Genomic DNA, 24,975 nt, shown 5'->3' with positions numbered 1-24,975 from the left:
CTTCCAAGGAGCAGGTGTCTTTTAACTTCATGGGGCTGCAGTCACCAGCCATAGTGATTTTGGAGACCAAGAAAATAAAACAGAGTCAGACCATAAAGAAGACTGAGTGCCAAAGAATTGATGCTTCTGAACTGTGGTGCTGAAAGAGAAAACTTCAGAGTCCCTTGGACAGCAAGGAGATCAAATGAGTCAATCCTACAGGAAATCTACCCTGAATATTCATTGGAAGGACTGATGCTAAAGCTCCAGTACTTTGGCCACCGGATGCGAAGAGCCAGCTCATTGGAAAAGACCCTGGTGCTGGGAAAGATTGAGGGCAGGAGGAGAAAGGAGTGACAAAGAATGAGATGGTTGGGTGAGATCATTGACTCTGTGGACATAAGTTTTAGCAAAGTCTGGGAGGTAGTGAAGGACAGGGAAGCCTGGCATGCTGCAGTCCATGGGGTCACAAAAAGTTGGATAGGACTGAGTGACTGAACAACGACAGAAATGAAATCTGTCACTGCTTCCACTTTTTCTATTTGCAATGAAGTGATGGGACCAGGTGCCATGATCTTTGTTTTCTGCATATTGAGTTTTAAGCCAGGTTTTCTACTCTCCTCTTTCACCCTCTTCAGGAGGCTCTTTAGTTCCTCTTCACTTTCTGCCATTAGAGTGGTATCATCTGCCTATCTGAGGTTGTTTGATACTTTTCCCAGCAATCATGATTCCAGCTTAGAGTCATCCAGCCTGGCATTTCCCATGATGTACTCTGCATACATGTTAAATAAGCAGGGTGACAACATACAACCTTGACGTACTCCTTCCCCGGTTTTGAACTAGTCCGTTGTTCCATGTCCAGTTCTAACTGTTGCTTCTTGACCTGCGTATAGGTTTCTCAGGAGGCAGATAAGGTGGTCTGGTATTCCCATCTCTTTAAGAGTTTTCCACAGTTTGTTGTGATCCACACAGTCAAAAGCTGTGTCAGTGAAGCAGTCATTCAGTAGTCAATGAAACAGATGTTTTTCTGGTATTCCCTTGCTTTATCTATGATCCAACGGATGTTGGCAGTTTGAGCTCTGGTTCCTTTGCCTTTTCTAAATCCAGCTAGTACATATGGAATTTCCTGGTTCACATACGGCTGAAGCCTAGCTTGAAGGATTTTGAGCACCTTGCTGGCATGTGAAATGAGCACACCTGTGCAGTGGTTTGAGCATTCTTTAACATTGCACTTATTTGGGGTTGGAATGGAAACTGACCTTTTCCGGGTCTCCTGTATTGTAGGCAGATGCGTTACCATCTGAGCCACCAGGAAAGCCCTGTATATTCTATATTCTGTGATAAACTGTAATGAAAAAGAACATGAAAAAGAATGTATGTATGTGTATAACTAAATCACTACTGTACAGCAGAAATTAGCACAACACTATAAATCAATGAAATAAAAATAAAGTAGTGACAAGAACCCTGAGCCACATGTACCCACAAACTTCCATACGAGCACATGAGTGCAATGCTACGTGTGTCCAGAACGTACTTTGTGAGTAAACCTTTTTATTTTTTGTGTTTCCTTTTTCCTCTGTTACTAAAGAATTGGTGCCCATACATCCTTCCATATATTTAACACTTTTCTGGAACTCCCTTTGTATTTTTTTATGGGGAATCCTGATGAAGCACTTGAAGAAGAAAATGTAAGTTTATCATAAATTCTGCCTTCAAAGTGATTATTAAAATATTGTAACTAAAATATTATCTAATAGTATTATAATTTTATGAAATATAATGGAGAAAGTGATGCAACATAAGAATGGCACAGATAACGTACAAGCAATTCTCATATGAGAGGGATTCATTTTGCCTAAGAGAACTGGAAAGACTTCATGAAAGAAGTAGTATTTGAAGTGGGCCTTTGGAGGGTCATGAACATGTGGCGTTCAGACAAGAGCATAAACAAAGGTTCACAGCAGAAACTCACAGGGAACAGAAAGGAGTTCAGTGGCTTGATCATAGACAATAGGAACTGGAAGGGTGGAAAATGGTAAAGAGATGAAGGCCAAACCTTGGATGCCTTAAGTGCTAAGGTAAAGAGTCTAGGATTTATTCTTTAAGCAAAAATGAACCACTGAAGTTTTTGAATTGAGGAATGAATTCCTCAGAGCTTGTTAAAATTGTATTTAAAATAATGAGAGTAAATAGGTGCTTCATGAGAGGTCTCAATGTCTTACTCAGTTTGGCCTGATGTAACAAGATACCATAGACCTGGTGGCTTAAACAACAGAAATTTATTTCTCACAGTTTTGGAGCCTAGGAGGTCTGCGATGGGGGTACAAGGATGGTCAGCTTCTGGTGAGTGTTCTCTTCCTGGTTTGTAGATGGCCATCTTCTTGCTGTGTTGGGGTGGAAGGCAGTGAAAGGAACCAAGTTCTCTTGTGTCTCTTATAAGGGCACTAATCCTGTTCACAAGGGTTCCATCCTTATGACTAATCACCTCCCAGAAGCCCCACCTTTTCATTTCATCCTGCTGCGGGGAGGGGGACAGGCTGGGGTTTTAATATATATGTTTGAGAGGGACATTATCCATAACACCGGTGAAGAATGTTCATGAGTTCTTAGTGTTTGGGTTACGTGTTATATGTCCTCTGTTTGGTGACTTAAAAAACCAAAACCTTATTTTCAGGCTCTGTGAGTTTCTCCATATAGTTGAAGTTGCTAAATAATTCATAGGCTTGATAAAACTGTATTCTTAAAGAATTATTTCTCCTACCCTTGGTTGCAGTGAAATTTTTGTCACTGAGTTCCCTTTGAAGAAATGGATCTTTGTGTATTGGGATTCATCAGACTTGGCTAGAGCCAGCTGGGATCTTTTACCACGTGTCCTAAACAGTGGAGTGTATCAGCGTGCCATGGTCGTATGTGACCTGTCGTCATTTAACCCTAGAGCAGTGAATGCGAACTTGGTTCTCTTTTGTAAATCAGTCACCGTAATTGCATCATACTCAGTCTTCATGTTCCAATATGCGGTCTTGAATGGGAGATAGTGAACATGCCAGAAACTACATGCAGTCATTGTGTGTACCCCCTAGCCATAGCCAGTAATGAGCTATTCTTGCCATTATACCAGTAAGAGTCTTGGGGCTTATAAAGTAATTTAAAATCTTTCTGGTATGATTTTTATAGAGCCTTCTGTGTGCTTTTTAATTTTATTCATGAATAAAATGTTAATAAGGAAGGAAGCAAGATGAGATGAAGAAAATATCCCCATGGGTATGCGTTGTCCTTATGAACACTCTCCCAGAGGGGCAAAATAATTCTTGTTATTATTGTAATCTTAAAAGATTCTCAAATACTGGTGAAGTGCTTTGTGCATGCCCAGGCACTGAGCTGATTCTGCGTGCATTGTTACCGATTAATCCTCATGTCATTCCCAAGAGGTGGGTTATTACTGTTTCCCCTGACTTTCAGAAGAGTCAGAGAGGATGGGAACCTGGCGGTGAGTGGTGAGGCCAGGATTCACACGCAGGTCTGCCAGATGCTGGTGTTTGAGCACTTAGCTCCTTCAGTATCCTGAAACCTGAGTTGCAGTCTTACTTGTTCTGCCACAATAGAAAATTAAAACGTCAGTATTTTTCAAAGGAGTAATGTAACTTGTGTTCCCTATAATCACCTATGCTTTTGAAAATGGACTTTAATATTGGAAAGCCAGAACATGGTAGCTTTGAAAACTTGACCAGTGTCTTAGGAATTCATTGATTTTTTTTTTTTTAACTTCCCACCAACCAGGAGCCTTTCTCAGGGCCTTCCAAGCCCTGGGCACTGTGGCACAGAAGACTTGTGTCTTCTCCACTGGAAGCTTTCTCTGATCCAGATGGTCTCTCCTCCCACCTGCTCATGCCTGTTATGGCTGCTGTCATGTCATATTTTAACCAACCGGGGGAGACAGAGGGAGTGTCCCAAAGGATCCTTGTGTCAGTGTACCTTCAAAGGTCTACTTACAATTAATTCACTTACAACAAATGCCAGGGTTTCAAAGTTAGTATGGGGAGAAAGGGATTTGATAAGAACTTTACCTTGAAAAACAGTACTAAAAATTACAAACATAAGCTTAGTTTATTTTTTGATTAACAACATGTCAATTATAATTTCATCTATATATGAATTCTTCAAGAAGTATTTTTTCAGTTTATCTCGTTGAAGTATAGTTGACTTACAATGTTGTGTTAATTTCTGCTGTGCTGAAAAGTGATTGTTGTACGTGTATATGTTATTTTTCATATTGTTCTCCATTATGGCTTATTACAGGATATTGAATGTAGTTCCCAGTCCCCAGTAGGACCTTGTTTTTTATCTTCCTTAAATATAATATGTAATAGTTGGCATCTGCTAACCCCAAACTCCCAATCTATCCCTCCCTCCTTCCTCCTCCCTCTCGGCAACCACAAGTGTGTTCTCTATGTCTGTGAGTCTGTTTCACAGCTAAGTTCATTTATGTCATATTTTAGATTCCACACAGTATTTTCTTTCTCTTTCTGACTTCATATATGATATCATATAGTATTTGTCTTTCTCTTTCTGACTTCTCTCAGTATGATCTCAGTCCATCTGTGTTACTGCAGATAGCATTATTTCATTGTCATTTGTGGCAGAGTAGTATTCCGTATATGTGTACCACATCTTCTTTACCCATCTCTTTGCTGACGGGCATGTAGGTTGCTCCCCTGTCATGGCTACTGTGAATCGTGCTGCTCTGAACATAGGGCTCAGTTGAGTTCAGTCACTCAGTTGTGTCCAACTCTTTGTGACCCCATGGACTGCAGCACGCCAGGCTTCCCTGTCCATCACCAACTCCTGGAGCTTGCTCAAACTCGTGTCCATCAAGTCGGTGATGCCATCCAACCATCTCATCCTCTCTGAACATAGGGGTACACTTATCTTTTTTAATATAGTTTTGTTTGGATGTATGCCCAGAGTGGGATTGCTGGATCATACTCTGTTTTTAGTTTTTACGGAACCTCATACTGTTTTCCATGGTGACTGGACCGATTTACATTCCCATCAACAGTATAGGAGGGTTTCCTTTTCTCCACACCCTCTCCAGCATTGTTCTCAGTGTGAGGTGATACCTCACTGTAGTTTTATTTTCATTTCTCTAATAATTCATGGTAATGAGCATCTTTTCATGTGCCTGTTGGCCATTTGTATGAATTTTTTTTGAGAAATGTCTACTTAGTTCTTCTGCCCACTTTTTTTTTTACTGGGTTGTTTGTTTTCTTGTTATTGAGTTGTGTGAACTTAGAGAAGAAGTATTGACTTAAAGAGTCATAATTTGTCTCAGAAAAAAGTCATTGAAGCATACACTAGAACAGCTGCCTTCAATTCACACATGACTTCTGCAGCATGATCAGAAACAGTCCTTTCAATCATAGAAAGGACCATTCCAGCAAAAATATTTAAAGACTGTTTTCCCAAGGGCCTCTATTATCAGATGTTCCAGTCATGCTTTTTTTTGAAGCACCTCTAACATCATTATTGGTGATGGACAAGGAGGCCTGGCATGCTGCAGTCCTTGGGATCGCGGAGTCAGACACAACTGAGCGACTGAACTGAACATCATTATCCTTCCATTTTTCTCTTTTTAATTGTTAACTGGTGTAACTCCACCAACTATTCGGTGGCTCATAGTGGGTTTGAGCAATTCTCCAGTTTTACCTCCTTCAGTTTTGAGATTCTGCTTTTTCTTTATTTTTGCAGTCTTTGCACTTCTGCCCTGCAATGCAGTTGCTGTTTTGTTCTGGTTTGGTTTTGTCTGGAAACACCAGATGGTCCCAGCAGTCAACAGAGATCAGCTGACAAAGGTGTGGACCAGATAGACGCTAGTGTTTGGGAGGGAAGGCTGTGAAGACTAACCCTGCAAGTAGTTAGCTCCTTAGCGGTGGTTTTTATGTTAAGGTGACTTGTTTTCTCAGGGACTCGGTGACATTCCTTACAGAGGACATCTTACACGTGTTCATGGGTCTGTCTGCCCTGCCAGACCAGGAGCTCCTTGGGCACAGGCAGGGACCTGGGCTTCTCCAGACACTGTCAGCACTTCCGCGTTAGATAAGTGAGTGAATGACCCAGGTCAAGCTCACTTTTTTGTGTCTTTTGACTAGAATTCCTCCAGAAGTCTTTCACAATCCCTGTACACCTCTCCACATCACAGCCTTGCTCTCAGTGCTGCCTCGGTCCTTAGGCTTTTCTGAAAACAGCTCTGTCCATTTGGAGAGAGCCAGGGGTTCTTTACCCCTGGCTTTGGGGCATTCTCAGTGTCATTCCGTCAGCTTTTCTGGGTGATGATCTGTTCCTTTAGGATTAGAGGAAAGGGAAGACCAAAGTGGTAACTCAGCCCCTCAGTCCTTTAGATCTTCCAGTTCAATTCAGGAAATAGTTATTAAAGTGCCTAGACTGTGCTTCACCGATGAGGACAACAGGCCAGTGACTTATAAGGAAAATAGCCTCTGGGCAAAGAGTAGACACAGTCTGTTACCAAGTGGAGCTCCAGTGACTGGTCCCAGCCCTGCTGTTCTCCCCTCCCTGCAGAGCTGTGCTTCCCTCCCTGCCTCTGTTTCTAGTACGTCCAACCTCTTCCCAATCCCATCCTGCTGCATGAAGACCATCCAGTTTTCAGGGCTCAGCTGAAGCACTGCCTTCCCAGTGTAGTAACACTGCTAACACACTCCTCCCCTCCTGCAGAAGTGTTCCCTCCCAACCCTGTGTCTCTGTGTATGAACGCATGTCCCAGCTGCCTTCTGCAGTGCTGACTTCATACGTTTCCACCTCCTACCTGGAAAGGGGTGAATGGAACAACCACAACATCTCTTGCCTCTTTGTTTCTGGGTCCAGTGCTAGGAACACAGGGAGGCACTGAAATGTCCATTGGACAAATAAATAAGTAATAATTACTTGTGCACTGCTTTTCACCCCTACAGGCGTAGCCTGAAAGTGCCATGAACTGTTTGTCTGTCTCGCCCCCAGCCATCAACAGTTTATGTGCCCCTAGGAGATGTCCAGTGAATGAAAATGACTGATTGGCTTTCCCTCCAGATGCTGTTGCATCCTTGGACCTAAGGACAGGATTATCCATCTCTTGTCCTGGCATTGAAGAGCCTAAGCCTGAAGACTGGGAGCTCTGCTTTAACCACCCCAGGGCTGTGGTGAATCAGCTAGAGCATAATCTACAGAAAACAAATTGTTGAGCTTAAGGAGACCTCCTGTAATTCCAGAACAGGGAGTTGTCAAGTCATCTTTGAACAGTGCCTTCCTAGAGACCCAATGTGGCACTTACCTTTGTGAATCTCCAAGCCTACCTTTGCTTCCCACCCTTGGTCTCATTTGCCTGAAACTGAATATCCATCCAGTAACCCAGAAAGCATGAGACTCCAGACTGAAATATGTAATGATATTTTTACTTTTTGCCTTATTTCACTGGTTAAATTTTGCCTCCAATACATTCTTTGAAAGTAATAACTATTCTCCAGTTCCTGGTTTTCTCTCCGCTCTTCAGCATATGAAGAGGCAGAAGTTGGGATGAGGGGCAGAGGACTTTTAAAGCAGACATTTGAGATGAATTGACATTAACGCCTTGGTTTGGGCTCCATGGAATCTGTATCTGCTCTGAAGGTGTTTGTCCATCTTGACTTTGTCAGCAGTGGTGTAGTGGCTAGTAGGCTTCCAAGTAGAGTAATCTCTTAGGGACAGTTTTCTGCTTTTTGTTTGTTTCTTTCTTTTTTTTTTTTTTTTTTTTTATTCCTAGTTTTCTGCTTTAAAGGAACTTTGCTGGAGCTAAGGTTGGAGTCTTCACAGGCAAAGGCCCTTTCTCTAGTTTTCCAGTTCAAAACGCAGAGGTAGCAGTGTAGGGGTCATATAACAGAAAGGTGCTTATCACTGACCTCTAAGAATAATACAGGAGAGTAGTTGTTGACTGCTTTTGGCACAAGTTGGAAAACATGTTAAGGCTGAAAACCACATTGACATCATTTATTCAGTAAACGTTTACTGAGTGAATCCCTGCTGTTCACGAGTGCCCAGGGCGAGGCACTTGGATCACCAAGATGAATACAAGAGCTTTGTTAAAGAGTTCTTGGGAAAGGGGAGGCACACACCGAAACAGATAATTACAAAACCTGGGACGTGCCATCAGGGGAGAATAGTAGCTTGAACAGAGCCTGAGAAGGCTTCAACAAGATGAGCACTTTCGAAGGAGAGAACAAGGGAGAACGCCCTAGATGGAGATCAGTAATTGCATGTGCAAACAGAAAGAAGCTCAAGGGACCTCATTTGCATGTGGAAGGCTAGGGAAGGGAAGTGGCTCCTAATCAGGCCTGGTGTGAGGCCCATGAGAGCCTCGGCGAGACAGTGCCCACCAGAGTCACATGTGTGCCTCTTCTCTGGGGTCCCGTGGTGGGTGACTGGCGCTGGTCACCAAGCCTTATTGTGGGGTCCGACCTGCCTCTTCTGTACCCCAGCCTGCCCTGCAGATAACCTGTCTTCTCACATCATCCAGAGATGACCTGGTGCTCACAGCCCTGCAAAGCCTCCATTTTTAGAAGCTTTGCAACAGAAACTAATTAGAGAAATAGGCACTATGGGATACTTTGGGAGCTTTTTTTTTTTACTTTAATGAAAGTGATACATTTGTCCTCAAACCAAGCAATTAAAGAAAAAGCATCTGTGCTAGCTTCCCCAGGGACTAGACCTTTGAAATCTTTGTGACAGAGAAAATTACTTGGGGAAAAATAGACATAAATGTCTAAGAACTGCTTCATATTTGAAAAACTAGGAAAATTTAAAGGCATTAAATCCTCATGAAAACTTTACTCTGTTAATTTTGGGTAGGCCAGACACAGAGCTAACTCAGCAAGTCCCCACCACCTTTCTGGGGTGCCAAATGAAAAGTTCTGTGTGTTCTTTTCAGAGGCACACAGGGCATCTTTCTTGCATCAGAGACTGAGGGGCTCAGGTACTTTGTACCTCGTGTCACCCTGATGTGTGTCCTCTTGGCTTAACTGTGGAGCAGCTGATTTCTGCATGTGAGTGATGAAGAGGCTTGCTGGTCCTCACCACTCTGCTCAGAATCAGATACATCAGCTCGTGGGAAACACATCCAGGCCTCGCAGCAACAGGTCGACAGTACCATGTCTGTGTGCGTAACTCTGCGTCTCACCACATCACCCTTGAGTTCATTGGGTATTTCCTGTAACTGAGACTTTTTGGAGAGAATTTATTGTTTTTATGATTTCACCCAGTGCTTGCTGACCCTCCGCCCCACCCCTCTGTGTATGAACATGTCCCCTCCCCTCCTCTGTACCGCTGCCCCATGGAACATTCTCCCTCCCCAAGCAGAGATACATTGCTGATGTCTCTGTATCCCCCCTTCCCCTGGGGCTCAGTCTCCAGAGATCAGGAGCAGGCTCAAGCTACCGCTCGTGTGATTTTGCTTCCTTTGCCCAGCATGTACCTCTCCTCACTCGTATCCCTGCACTTCCTCAGAGAATAGATCTTTACCTGGACTGGGTTTTATGCCTTCCATCAAACAAGCTGTCAAGCGACGCGCTCTTGCTCTCAGAGGACCGTGGCTACAGAATTCTTAAGCATCCCCCAGATTTTGGGAGCATGCAGAAATCTTCGGGGATCAACTGGGGAGGGTTTTAAGCACCTTCACTGGCCTGGAGCTTCAGATCCATTCAAGCAGGGCCCACACAGGGAGCCTGAGCTCATCACCTGGGGGCAGTAACATGCCTGCTGGAACCCCTGCTTTCCAAACCTTTTCTAAGTCTTATTTTTTTTTTTCTCTTTCTCTTTTATTATTAAGTAGATCAATGAGTATCTAAAAGTGTATTTAAGTGGGGAAAGGAGAGGGTGGGACAAATTGAGAAAGTAGCATTGAAGCATATCCATTACATATCCAGGTATATGTATATCCAGGTAATAATAAGCATATCCAGGTAAAACAGAAAGCTACTGGGAAGTTGTTATATAACACAGGGGGCTCAACCTGGTGCTCTGTGACAACCTGGAGGGGTGGGATGGGGAAGGGGGTGGAGGGGGGGTTCAAGAGGGAGGGGAACATATGTATACATAGGGCTGATTCATGCTGTTGTATGGAAGAAACAAACACAACGCTGTAAAATGATTATCCTCCAATTAAAAATAGATTTTTTAAAAGGTGTGTTTATTATAACAAATAAAATCATGTTCTCATCACCTAATTTGACAAATGGAAAATTACCAGTAATTTTGAAGGCTCCTTTCTTCTCTTCCTCAAGTCTCTACCCTTCTCTTCCTTCTCCTTATATAATAAATTATTTCATTTTCTTTGTATTTGAACTTTAATAAGAGGAATGAAACTGTGCTTTTGCCTCTCTGTGCCTTTAACTTTTTCTTAATATTCTTGAGATTTAGCCGTGTTGTATATTTTATTGTAGTTTGTTCATTTTAAGTGATAAGCCTCATTTTTAAACATATTGCTTAACAAAGAGTTTAACTCTTCTAAAGTCGCCAAGGTAATGTTGTTTGGGTGCTGAAATATCTCTGCTTTCAGTGGCTGCTGGATTAAATCAGACAAAATTATTTTACAACTGGTTCGGTTTCCATTCATCAAAACCAGTCCCAGCTATCTCTTTAAAAATTTATGCTTTAATTTTTACTTTTTCATTTAGGTCCTCTTGGGCAGGTGATTTTTTAAGACGTTTAGCATCCAAAGTCTTTGTATCCTTCAGTAAGAAAAATGTTTTAAAAACAGAAACCACTTGAGTATCACTATGAGCTTTATTCATCTGTGCTTTAAGTTTGGTCGTCAGCTTTTGCTGTGTTTCAACCCTTGGCCTGAGGTGGTGGATGAGGGAGAAGGGGAATTATAAGGGCCTCTTTGAAAACAGGGCAGGAATTTAAAGAAAGCTTGACAAATCCAAGCCTTCTAGGTACCGTCGGCAGCTCCTTTCCAGGAAGTTTTCTCACTGCTGAACTGTTCTTCAGCTGTGTGCAACTTTCTCCTCTTTCCCCAGGTCCCCAAGGCCAGATGGTTCACCCCATCCTTCCCTGTGCAGTTCTCATGCTGTTTTCCTTTGCTGTCTGTTTTCCAGTCCCCATCTCCAGGCAGTTCCTCACCCCTGGGTGCAGAGTCTTTGAGCACACCCCTTCATCCTGGTGACCCCGCAGAAGCCTCCACAAATAAAGAGGTAGGATACCATTTTGTTTCCAAAGCCATCAGTCCATTATATTTTATTCTAATTCTGGTTTATGCTTTACCCGGCCTCCCATAGAGTTGCTGACCCAGATTACCGTAGGGAGAACGATCCTAATCTCTGCAGCATGGAATTCAGTGATTAAAGCTATGCCATCCCATTCGATAGCCACTAGCCACATGTGTCTATTTTAATTCATAAATAAGATGAAAAAGTCACTTCCTCAGGCACACTAGCCACATTTCAGGTGCTCAGTAGCCACACGTGACTAGTGGCTATTGTACTGGAAGCAGAGTTTACAGAATATTTCCTTGATTTCAGAAGATTCTCTTGAACATGGAACATCAAAAACTATTGAGCAGTGAGATTATGAGCCTCGATGCCATGGCATTACAGTTGCTATGTGGTTTGGGAAGTGGGCTGGTTTCTTAAATACTCAATTATTTCAGACCCAAGTAAAATAACTTTTTGACAACAGGGCAACTGCTTGTCCTGTTTCTCTGGGGTGACTCTTGTTCATACTTGTCGTCCAAGCAGTATACCTGGTGAGCACCCCTTCTCACTCTAAAGCAGTGCTATCCAAGAGGACTCCCTGTGATGCTGGGAATGCTCTGCTTCTGGACTGTCCTGAATGGTAGACACTAGCCATGTGTGCCTCGCTAGCCCTTGAGATGTGGCCAGTGGCACTGAGAAACTGAATTTTTCATTTTATTGCATTTTAATTAAATAACTGTGTGTGGCTAGGGGCTGCTGGGAAGTGCAACATAAAGTGTCTCTTTGAACAGTAAATCATGTGGTCACCCTACTGATGGAGGCCAGGCTGAGCTCTGGCAGAGAATATTTAAGAGAGAAAATGCTGCTGGCTCCTACTAAGGTTTCTGAGGCTGGAAAAGGGCAGGTGTTTTTCCCTGAGAGGGAAACCTTGCCTTCTTCAGCACCCATTGTCCTTTCACACCTGGCTAACTGCTCCTCCCACCGGTGTATGAACTCACATCAGGTAAATACTGACCTGCACCATCATCTCATGTGTGGGCTCAGCTCGCTCTAAATATAGATGGTGCCTAATCAGCACTGGGGGTATGCATGAAAGAGATAAACCACAGAATGAATGATTGTCTCATTTTCCTTCCTTTTGCTGATAACTTTATGTTAAATTCAGTGGAGAAAGTGATCTCCATTTTAACCTGAGTGGCAGATCACTTCTAAAAAGGAGTCTTAGTTAAAATTTACCCTTTAAGTATCATTGAATACACATCCGTTTGCCATTAAATATTCATGCAGGGGAGAAGTATTTTTTTTATTAATCTATTCATATTAAAGCAAACAAACACAGGGAGACAGTCTCAGAAATGACACCAACATTAGAATTTAGATTTGAAATATGCTTTGTCCTTCTCTGGTCTTGATCAGGCTTCAGGAACAGGAGTAATGGGGTTACGGTTTCTTCTGGCCCTGCACCCCTGATATTTTATACATAGTGCACGAATAGGTGAGGACAGATGGCAAGAAGAAAGGCCACAGTGATGATAATAATAATGGGAGTTACCATTTCTTGAGCATTTATAGCATTCAGGCACCAGGCCAAGCAAATCACATAGTATCTCATTTAAGCATTAAATGACTTCTATGAGGTAGGAATTATTGTCCTCATTTATTAATGGAGGAAGCTGAGAGGTTAAGTAACTTACCTTACGTCCCAGATGTCACAAGTGGTAGGGCCAGGTTTAAAATCCAGAGTTCTGGAGAGCCCAGGCTCTTAACATCACAATCTCTTGTCCCTGGGGTAAAGAGTTCTTGCAGGACGTCCACTGTGTGAACAGGTAGCTTGTGTGTTATTATTTCAAAGTTCAGGCCTCCAGGCTCTACACACAGTTTGTGTGACCTCTTGAACATCCCAAAGATTTGGCCTTCATCTTCTTGAATGTGTCTCTGTTAATTCTTGAATGTTAAGGATCAACTAATGTTCGTCTCTGTCCACATGTGAGAAAACAAAGGGCTCATCAGACATCTGAATGTTCAGCACTTGATTATTCATCAGATATAATAAGCAAGGCAAATGTGTTAGTTTCCCAGTTCCTACAGGACTTGGCACATGTTTCTGCATATCTTTAGAAATAATGATAAAAATCTTCTTTGTGTGCAATAATTAGAGATTCTTTCATTTCACAAAACTCTTTTAAAAAAAAAAAGTATACTACCCTAGAGACTAAAGAAAGCCAGTCATGAGCCCATGAATAGAGAATAAACGAATGAACCAAATGCCCTACATTGTGACTCTAAAGAAAATGGCAGCTTTTAGAGCTGTAGACTAAAGCAATTCTTTTGTAGCTTCTGCTCAAATCTGGGCACTGTCCTTGAGATTAGCATTCAGAAAAGTATCCGAATAGTCCAAGAAAATATAAATTGGCTTCTTAGTTGTACCTGGAAGCTAAACCATTTTGATTAGATGAAGTAAAGCCCCTATTGCCCGTAAATGCTGAGCGCAAGGAGAGGGAAATGGTTGGGAAATAATAATCTTAAAGTCTTTAGGCCCTTGTGAAGAAGCTAGCTTTCATCTGCATACCGTGAAGTTATAGATTTTATTTCTTTAAAGCAACAGAGTTTAAGCCAGCAGGCACTCAACTGGGCCTGTCTTCTCACTTGAATAAATAGAAAGTAAAACTAATGTAAAGCATTTTTTAAATTGGAGTTCCCTTTTTCTACTCTCCACATAATCTTGATGTTCACTAGGTGTACATTTTTCCATAAATGCTTTAGCAGCCAGTAACTTTTCATTCCTGGTGAACTTGTGTCCTTAGTGTCCCTAAAGGTGATTCTTTTCTGAAACCAGAAACCCACCTTCTTTGGTATGAGGAGCTCTTTCATCCCAGTGAGCACATCTCCAGCACGTTTACTGCCTTGTGTATTGTGTGGCTAGTGTTGAATTCTTGTCCTTGTCCTGGGTTGATTTTAAAAGTCTTAACAATTTTAAAGTCTTAAAATTGTTTCTTTTACTCCCTCCAGTTTTTCACACAACAGTTAACACTATTGTTTTTTTTTTTAATGTTGTACAAATTTAATTTATCATCCCTTTACCATTCCCATCTTCCAAATGAAGAGCACTGTATAAACTACATAAAGTGCTACGATGTGAAGTTGTTCCCATGATATCCCAGCCACCATCCAGGGCCCTTCCCTCTATCAGTCCACTAGGCACCCCAGAGTATTCCATCAATTCAAGTCACCCTATTGAGCAGCTGTGTTGTACTAGAGTCTTGTTCTGAAATCATCACCTAACACCTGGTAGATTCTTAGCAGGGAAAATCTTTAGGCTTTCTGAAGATAACCCTTGGCCACGCAGACTCTGATTTTGCCCATTTTAGGGACTCTTCTACACTAGCTCTCGACTCTCCTGCAATGCTCACATCATCCTGCCCCAGACTGTCAGCTGCAAATTCTGTTACTGGTTGAAGTAGAAATGAATTACCCACCCTTATTCCACCGAGAGTTATCTCTGGGACATTTGCTTGTGAAAGGAACCAAGGGCTAAGTGTTGGTCCTCTGAGAGCTGGCATTTAAACTGTCATCCAGTCAGGTCCTATAAAGTTTCTAACTGATTATATCCACTTCAAGGATGCTGTTGGGAGACTAACCTTTGCTATGGGGTTTTACTTAATATAAAAAATTCCATTACTTAAGTCATTATTGTGAAAGATTTTTTAACTGCTTCTTGAACTTCTTTGTTTATTGGGCTCTTATTTTAAGAATAATATTATAATACATGGTAACATAATAATGACTTATGTAATGGAATTTTTAAACTAAAACACACCAGTAAGAGATGAAGAGATTAAAAAAAAAAAAACCCTAGCAACCATTTTTAGCACAATGAGAGATCAGACCTAAAGTACAAATAAAATTTGCCCTGCAAAGACCTAAAGTGGAATAAAATTCTCAAAGGGAATTCTTAATTTTAACATATAATCATATTATTGGTGCCTTTACTAATCAACAGTTTATCACTTACACAACTAGATCCTTGTAAATATAAATTGAGCCTTTTATTGTTACCGCTGATTATGAATTTTGGTTTTTTTTAATGGATTATTTTTTAAGATAACAAACATTTCTCTGATCGTGGAATGTAGGGTTTTTAGATTATCTAAAATATGAATGGATGGTTCTGGGCTTCAGGTAGCTTTTAATAATGAATGCATATATTTATTCACACTTCATTTTCTGTAGCCAAAAATGGCTGACAGCTGGTTAATATCTGCCATTGGTGATGTATTTATTTTTCATTTTGCATGGATGGTTGTGTTAATGCATTTTTAATGATGCTTTGCCCTTTTTGAAACCTTTTTGTCTTAATTACAGTCAAGAAAAAGCTTGGCTTCATTCCCAACCTACGTTGAAGGTAAGAGCTGAAAAGGAAATACTAAACACTGAGTCATTCATGAATCTTTTAGCATTTGGGGATTGGAAGAACTGGGCTGTAAGATTACTAGTGGGAAAGAAAGGCCACAAAGTCTCTTATTCACAATCTTCAGTTTTAGAATCTCGGACTAAAACAGCAATAGCCATGAACCTCTCAAAGACCCTCCTCCCTGCCTTTGCTGATTCTGTCCAGGAGACAGTGAGGCTGGGGGGTGGCTGGGGGTTTTGCCTAGCCTAGAACTGGCCATTTTGGATTCAAAACCTCTGTCTCCTTATCTCCAATCCAGCATACCTCTTGCATTCATCAGGAACCATTCAATTCGGAACAATGTTTAACTAAGGGAGAAGTTTTGGTCCTTTTCATTTGAAAAAAAAATTCCCAGTAACTCCTGTCTCTTGCTTGGGTGAGCTACTAATGTTAAAACTTATCAAGCTCTCTTACTCTGCCAGGTACTGATAACTAATTGAATCCTCAGATTGATCTTGTGAAGTGGATTTTATCATTGTCCCCATGTTATGCATGAGAACTAGGGCATGGAGCGAGGGTGAGCAGCCTTCCCAAGATCCTGCAGTGAGAATCGCAGAGACAGGCTGGGAACCGGCAGTCTTAACTCTGCCGTTCTCCATGGAATCGATAGTCTGTGCAGGACAGCCACACGCGGTTGCACAGGTTGTTCACTGCCCAAGTGGACTCCATCAGCAGGTCTGGTGGGGCCAAAACTCAGTGCAGACTAGGCACCACAACCTGAGGTTGGACCACACAGATGCGCAGCTCCTGATCCTCTGCCGGGGAGGATGGCAGATGATTTGAGGGAGCAGCGGGATTGTCATATCCTTGAAGGAGGGTTTTCTGGGGGCCAGAGGATACCCAGACATCGTGTCTGACCTTTAGCTTCTAGGTATGTTCCACTGCCCAAGAATAAATTACCTGAATTCATAGACCTGAACCCTTGGGCCTGAAGCCCAGGACAAGCTCATTTCTTTCTTGAGTAACCTGGAAATTATATGCACTGTTTTTGCAAAGATCCAGAACTCCACAAGAGCACTTGGGGGAGTTTTCAGAAATTTAGAAGCTATTCTTCTTCAAGATTTCCAAGCTCAGCATCAACATGAATATGAAGATATAATGTGTGTGCTTGTTCACCCATAGAGCAACACAAAGGCATCGCTAAAAAGGAAAGTCTGAAATTCTTTGACTTGGGAGAAATATAACTTTAATTTTTTTAACTTTAAAAAAGTTACACTAGCACTAAGCGTAAAATGAAATTATGAAATTATTTTTTGTGAGTGTAATACAGTGACATTTGATTCTAGTCAATTTCCCCAGAAAATAATTGAAATAAAATTGTATCTCAAATATGTATTTGTTCAGGTCCAATATTTCTCTCAGCTTCTTGACATTTATATAGTCACTTAAATATCACCTGGATTACTCTTAAACACATCTGCATATTCATACTTACTGTGGTTGAAAACGGACCCTTTTCAGTAAAGAGAGCTAAACCCACCGGTGAATATATGATAGTGGAAGTCCCGTAGAGAAGATGTTTCTCTTTTTTTTTTTCTTCTAACATTCATTATTTTCACAAAAGGAAGGTTTTTAAAAGTTGCTATTCCAGAGGAGGTCTTTTTTTGTCTTGGTTGTCAAAAATGATTATATTTATGTAACATTATAAATCCATCACTGGGATTTATGATGATATTTTACTTTTTACAAGACATAGTATAGATCCAAACTTGTCCATGTATTATTTTACTTTGGCAGTGTTTCCCTGCTATATAACTAAAGTTATACATTGTAAATAGCCTGAATTCTGCTCATATCTGTAAAACCTTCAGGGTAGGAAGCATGTATCTTTCAAGAAGCACATAAATGACTGGTATGTGGTAGAGGCAGGTTTGGCTGTATTCCTCACTGTTTGTCCAGAAACCTTTCTCAGAAATACTGAGAATCAGAAAACTTAACAGGTTTCCTGATTTAATTTCTACACAGATGCTTTGTGAAGACCTTTCCTAAAACATTGTTAATTTCTTTTTTTTTGTCACCAGCACTGTGGTTTTAGGAAAACAAATAGATTACGTTGTCTGTACCCTGATAAGTAGCTTATCATGGGAACCAGCTGTTTAAACTCAAGATGAGCTTGATGTGTAAGGATAAAAATAAAAATCATTCCAGATTAGCTCTTCAAGAGGAAAAAGCAAATTGTTTCCATTTCAAGTTGTCTAATTTAAGACCCTGAGTTTTTAACAGTGGGTTAAAAAGTATATTTTAGTCTTTCCAAATATGGCATTCAAGCCAAAGAAAATACTTATGTTTTAAAGGCAGAATTAAAATGTCTTTCTTATCACATCTGTTGTAAAGTTATGTTTTAGTCCCAAATACGTTTTAATTTCCAATGGGGTTTATAGGTGATCATGGTGAGAATCAAACTTCCCAGGTGACTCAGTGGTAAAGACCCTGCCTGCCAATGCAGGGGACATGGGTTCTGTCCCTGGATCAGAAAGATCCCCTGGAGAAGGATATGGCAGTCCACTCCAGTATTCTTGCCTGGAAAATCCCATAGTCAGAGGAGCCTGATGGACTACAGTCCATGGGATCGCAAAAGAGCCAGACACAACCGAGCAACTAAACAACAACAATGGTTAGAACCAGATGCCTCCATTTTAAATATTTAAAATTAAGGGTTTGATTTAAAAGGCTGGTGAATGAGAACAGAAAATTCCAAATTTCCTTGGAATTGGTATGTATGTGGATGCAGGCCGGGCACGTTACAGCTGGTAAGTCAACAAGGTTTTTAGCACGAGACCACAACTCTGGGGTCATGTTACCTCTCTTGCAGACTTCAGGTTAGAGGCTTTTCAGGGAATCCAGACATTGTGCAGCAAATACTCATTTCTCTGATTTATAATATTTATTTCCCCCATTATGGCTAAAATGGAGGGGGTAGGTGATATGAATCAGTGGCAAGCAAAGGAACTGCTGTATGATGAGGCTGTCTAACTAGACAGCCTTCTGCTTATCTAACCATTTGTCCAGCAAACATTTATTTTACACCCACTGTGTGACAGACTCCGACTAGACACAGGAAAGCCAGAGGTGATGGTATTGTGCTCCTGTCCCAAAAAACAACATCATTTATCAATGAACTTTATATTTCATGTTTAAATAAATATTCACATTGTTTCTCATAGTAAATGGTCTGGGTGAAGTACATTCCTCTCAGGAAGAATTTTCCCTTCTGTTTCAAAATGAAGACAGTGAAGGGAGATCAGAGAGATGCCTTAGACTCTCAGTAGATGCACCTGCTCAGGGGTGTTGGGAGCTGACCACCTGTGTTGGAGGTGTATAGCAGAGGGGAGGGGGCTTGATGGGGAGCACACATGGCCTCACTCACCACCACGGTCTGTGTGTTACAGTTCCTGGACCTTGTGACCCTGAGGACTTGATTGATGGAATCATTTTTGCTGCTAATTACCTTGGCTCCACCCAGCTGCTCTCAGACAAAACTCCCTCCAAAAACGTGCGAATGATGCAGGCCCAGGAAGCAGTAAGCAGGATCAAGGTGAGGGGGTACTCTGTGCTCCGAGGGGGGTGGTGGGCCAGTGTGGGCGGCTGAGCCATCCATAGTGATCGCCCCGCCCCACGTGTCCCAAGTTTAGGTGACATGACAGGCAGGGCTTATACCTGTACCTGCCAAAGTTCTCAGTAGAAAGAAGATTTCCAAAACATGTTTGAGTCTTGATGCATAAATGCTATATAATTTGGTTGTTCTTAATGGCCAGCCTTGAGGAAGAAGTACATACGATGATAAGCTTTGGAAAGGTGGAAAGATGAGGAAGGACAGCATTTTAAATATTATCTTTCCAATATGTGAGCACTGTATCACTGTATTTCTGCTGACAGAGATCAGTGCCTTAAACATTCATGCTACAGTGTGGTTCAAACTAGGTGTCATTGCTTTTGAACCTGTCAATCCTGTTAAAGCTAGATTGAACTGGCTTCATTTCAGTTCAGTCATTCAGTCATGTCCAACTCTTTGCAACCCCAGGGACTGCAGCACACCAGGCCTCCCTGTCCATCACCAACTCCCAGAGCTTGCTCCAACTCATGTCCATTGACTGAGTGATGCCATCCAACCATCTCATCCTCTGTCATCCCCTTCTCCTCCTGCCTTCAGTCTTTCCAAGCACCAGGGTCTTTTCCAGTGAGTCAGTTCTTCACATCAGGTGACCAAAGTATTGGAGCTTCAGCTTCAGTCCTTCTAATGAATATTTAGGACTGATTTCCTTTAGGATTGACTGGTTTGATCTTGCAGTCCAAGGGACTCTCAAGAGCCTTCTCCGATACCACAGTTCAAAAGCATCCATTCTTCAGTACTCAGCTTTCTTTCTGGTCCAACTCTCACATCCATACATGACTACTGGAAAAACCATAGCTTTGACTAGATGGACCTTTGTCGGCAAAGTAATATCTCTGCTTTTTAGTATGCTGTCTAGGTTGGTCATAGTTTTTCTTCCAAGGAGCAAGCGTCTTTTAATTTCATGGCTGCAGTCACCATCTGCAGTGAGTTTGGAGCCCAAGAAAATAAAGTCTGTCACCCTTTTGACTATTTCCCCATCTCTTTGCTGTTAAGTGATAGGACCGGATGCCATGATCTTCATTTTCTGAATGTTGACTTTTAAGCCAACTTTTTTCAATCTCCTCTTTCACTTTCATCAAGAGGGTCATTAGTTCTTCTTCGCTTTCTGCCATAAGGGTGGTGTCATTTGCATATATGAGGTTATTGATATTTATCCCGGCAATCTTGATTCCAGCTTGTGTTTCATCCAGCCCATCATTTTGCTTGATGTACTCTGCATGTAAGTTAAATAAGCAGGGTGATGATATACAGCCTTGACGTACTCCTTTCCCAATTTTGAACCAATCCATTGTTCCATGTCTGATTCTTACTGTTCCTTCTTGACCTACATACAGATTTCTCAGGAGGCAGGTTAGGTAGTCTGGTATTCCCATGTCTTTCAGAATTTTCCACAGTTTGTTGTGATCTACACAGTCAAAGGCTTTGGTATAATTAATAAAGCAGAAGTAGATGCTTTTCTGGAATTCTCTTGCTTTTTCTATGATCCAGTGGATGTTGGCAATTTGATCTTTTGTTCCTCTGCCTTTTCTAAATCCAGCTTAAACATCTGCAAGTTCTCAGTACACGTACTGTTAAAACCTCGCTTGGAGAATTTTGAGCATTACTTTGATAGCATGTGAGATGAGTGTAATTGTGTGGAAGTTCGAACATTCTTCAGCATTGCCTTTCTTTGGGATTGGAATGAAAACTGACGTTTTCCAGCTCTGTGGCCACTGCTGAGTTTTCCAAATTTGTTGGCATATTGAGTGCAGCACTTTCACAGCATCATCTTTTAGGACTTGAAATAGGTTAGCTGGAATTCAATCACCTCCACTAGCTTTCTTCATAATGATGCTTCCTAAAGCCCACTTGACCTCACACTCTGGGAGGTCTGGCTCTAGGTGAGTGATGACACCGTCATGATTATCTGAGTCGTGAAGATCTTTTTTGTATAGTTCTTCTTTGTATTTTTTCCACCTCTTCTTAATATCTTCTGCTTCTGTTAGGTCCATACCATTTTTGTCCTTTATTGTGCCCATCTTTGTATGAAATGTTCCCTTGGTATCTATAATTTTCTTGAAGAGATCTTTGTTCTTTCCCATTCTGTTTTTTTCCTCTATTTCTTTGCATTGATTGCTGAGGAAGGCTTTCTTATCTCTCCTTTCTATTCTTTGGAACTCTGCATTCAGATGGATATCTTTCCTTTCCTCCTTTGCCTTTCGCTTCTCTTCTTCACTCAGCCATTTGTAAGACCTCCTCAGACAACCATTTTGCCGTTTGCATTTCTTTTCCTTGGAGATGATTTTGATCACTGCCTCCTGTACAATGTCAGGAACCTCCGTCCATAGCTCTTCAGGCACTCTATCAGATCTAATCCCTTGAATCTATTTGTCACTTCCACTGTATAATCGTAAGGGATTTGTTTTAGGTCATACATGAATGGTCTAGAGGTTTTCCCTACTTTCTTCAATTTAAGTCTGAATTTGGCAATAAGGAGTTCATGATCTGAGCCACAGTCAGCTGAACTGGCTTGCTTCACCTAAAAGAAAGCATTTGATCAGATCTAAACCAAGTCTAATCTAAACCAAGTCAGTGCAAGGCTAACTCGGTTCAAATCAGTCATAACCTGTTTGCATCTGTTTTGTCAAGATTTAAAAGGAGCGAGCTTGTTTGATCCCTGAAACCACTTTTGTCTAGTTTAAGTCATTCACAGCTAGTTTGAACCAGCCAAACTAGCTTGAACTGGTTTGAACTGGTCTGAACTGACCCCATGGAATTGCAGCCTCTAGAATATCCACCATGATGCTAGTGCCCCTAGAACCGTGGACAAGCCAGTGGTGACAGGGACCCTGATGGTGCCATCGTGTCATTCAGGTGCTGCCAGCACCTAGAACCCCTGAGGCTGTTTTCACCTAGAGCCACAGGTATTTCATCACCACTGAAATCAGAGCTGGGGACTTCCAGCGAGTTGAAATAGCTTAGGACTTGTGAGATTTGGTTCTGTCCAGTTTCCATTGGTCAGAATCAACTCCCTTCTCAAGGGACTGTTCCCTTTTTGTGTCTTCTGTCTCACACATCCCCAGGCTTCATCCTGGGCTTTGAATGGCAGTGTGGAATGAGAAGCAAGAGTCCTTAACTCTCTGCATCAAGGGAAGAATATTTGTTGAGCACGTATGTGTGCAAGGCTGTGCAGGATCCTGGGAGGGAGGAAAAATAGTGACTTATATATAAGGTGAGATCCTTACCCTCAAGTTCAGCAGCACAAATGAGAAGTGAATTAAGCCAGCAAATGTACAAGGGGGTACCAGAGCAGGAGAGAAGGGGTGTCAGGATCAAAAGGCCACAGGAGGGCGGGGAGCCCTTGTGAGCTGAGACACTGCCTGGAAGCCTGAGGGAGGAGAGGGCAGCAACCACGGAGGTCGTGGAGGTCACACGGAGCAGGGGTGCTACTTCACGTCCTTCTACCCCAGCTCCTACACCCCTCCTCCAGGGCTGATGCTCATCTCATGAACTTGCCCGGGCTCTGGTGTGCCCTGAATAGTAGACAAGGTCAGCGCTGGCCCTTCGCTTCATTACCCGTCACTGCACAGGAAGCCCATGGTGCAACTTTTGATAGCATTATTGACAATGTATTGGCTTCCCTAGTGGCTTAGATGGTAAAGAATCTGCCTGCAATTGCAGGAGACCCAGGTTCGATCCCTGAGTCAGAAAGATTGCCTGGAGAAGTGAATGGCAAACCACTCCAGTATTCTTGCCTGGAGAATTCCATGGACAGAGGACCCTTATGGGCTACAGTCCATGGGATTGTAAAGAGTCAGATACGACTGAGCGACCAACACTGCTACTACTACTACTGACATTTTAGGGTTTAGGATGTATGACCCAGAGAGTAATTTACAGCTATATCAAGTCCCACCCCTGCCTCCAGAGGTGCATCTTACCTTTTGACTTCCACCTAGACCACTTCCTGACAGTGTATCAGACCGACCCTCCTCCCCTCTGGGTCCTTCAGATGCAATAATGCTGCTGGTAGAACCTCAGGTTTCTGTTGAGCTGTCTATCAGAGCTTGTTTGATCTCCTTTTACTCTCTCCCTGAACATAAAGAGGTGACATTAATACCTGGAGATGTCCCCACAGTGTTTTCCGTGTTAATTTAAGATCTCCCAGGTGCAGAGTTCAAGAATGCACAAAACTCCCTGAGAACAAGCTGCTTTTCAGGCACTATCCTGCCTTATCTCATACTGGAGAACTTGAAAAACACAATCTTTAGGGACAGACTTCCGACTCCTCCTATCCCCACGGTTATCAGATATATTATGATTATAATTTTGTTATATCAGCATTTGTTAAGTAAACCCCCAGGTGAGCAGAAGACTACAAGAGAAATTGAGATGGAGAAGTTTAAGACTCAGAAGTCCTGGAGGAAGCACCTGCATACCTAGAGAGGCCATGTGGGGAGGTCTGGCAGGACCTAGGCGCATGCCTTTACTGGGGTCCATGGGTGGAATGCTTTGAGGTTCCCAGATGAAGGCCAGATTGGTCAGTGTGAACCAAAATGGGGTTTTGGTGAGCTCAGTGGAGGTATTAGCTAAGGGGCACCTTGGGGAAGGCCCTGGGCAGCCGGGAAAGACAAGGGCTGATGAGTGGGTGCGGGGTCCCTTTAGGAGCTGACATGTGCATGTGACTTTGCGGGCTGCTTTCCACAGCATTTGCGTGCATGAAGGGGCTAATGTCAGTTTAAGGTTCAGGCAGGCTGCTTGGCCAAACAGAATGGATGCTGAGGCAGTAATACCATGGAGTAACTTAGCTGAATTCTTGACCCAGCGCTTAGTTTCCTGGGTTAATAATGGTACCGTTAGCTCCCCCTGGGTCAGTGGAAGTACTGACCCTGGGTGGTTCTCTGATAGACGGGGACCACCAGTAAAGGGGGTGTTTGGAAAAGAGGCAGTGATTTTGGTTGTTGCAATGTCTGGGACATTTTTATTGGTATGAGTGGCTAGAACCAGAGATCCTTGCCACCCTGTTATGTCCAAGACAGAGCCACGTGACAAAGATTTATCTCCTCCAGATTGCCAGAGCACCTGTCCCTGTCAAGGCACGCTACCAGGGTCCATTCAGGTGAATCCTACAGAACAGAGCAATAGTCCACCCCAGAAAGAGTACTGAGGAGCCCTGAGACCAAGTATTGCATGTTGCTTTGAGATGAATTTTTCCTGGTTTCTGTTTATGGACTTCCTGATGGGTCGTCCTTGACTCCCACAGCTAGGTCTGTCTGTCTGCTGCCCTGAGACACGTGTGTGTGTTCAGTGACCTTACGGGGACAGCAGGACACATCTTCCGAATGTAGGGCAGGTCTTGGGCAAGACCCCAGACTCCAGCATCCCCATGCCAGACCCCCTCCAAGCGCCAAGTGTTCTGCGCATTATACTTTGTGATTTTCCCAGTGGTTTCTGAGAGTGTTCTTTTCCATTTTCAAAGTCCAGCTCCCTGATGAGAAACCAGAAAGTTTACTTTTGAATCTTCCAAAAGGATTGGTATCCAGAAGTTCCACAAATCATTTGAACAAAAAATTAGAAGGCTTTGTCAATCAGAACAGGCAAGACAGGCTTTCTGATTATAAATCCATTTTAGACCTGCCTAGAGCAGAGTAAGCAGCTGGAAAACATATATTTATCTTTACAGCAAATTGCTCTAGTGTGAGGAATTCATTATAGAGTGGTGAGATTAAACAGTCGCATTT

At 42.4% G+C, this 24,975-nt stretch overlaps 1 protein-coding gene across 1 annotated transcript in view; it reads left to right on the top strand.

Annotated features, from left to right (window-relative positions):
• Positions 1-24,975, top strand: part of APBA1 (amyloid beta precursor protein binding family A member 1) — a 226,311-nt gene that overhangs the window by 170,673 nt on the left and 30,663 nt on the right. The window contains exons 4-6 of the mRNA XM_061132342.1: positions 11,097-11,192; positions 15,555-15,594; positions 19,032-19,177. Of these exons, the coding sequence (XP_060988325.1) occupies positions 11,097-11,192; positions 15,555-15,594; positions 19,032-19,177 (282 nt within the window). The remainder of the gene's footprint in view (positions 1-11,096; positions 11,193-15,554; positions 15,595-19,031; positions 19,178-24,975) is intronic.

Source organism: Dama dama, chromosome 29 (genome assembly GCF_033118175.1).
Source record: "Dama dama isolate Ldn47 chromosome 29, ASM3311817v1, whole genome shotgun sequence".
Classification (NCBI taxonomy): Eukaryota; Metazoa; Chordata; class Mammalia; order Artiodactyla; family Cervidae; genus Dama; species Dama dama.
Note: the sequence above shows the minus strand (reverse complement) of the source record. Positions and strands in the feature narration are given on the sequence as shown.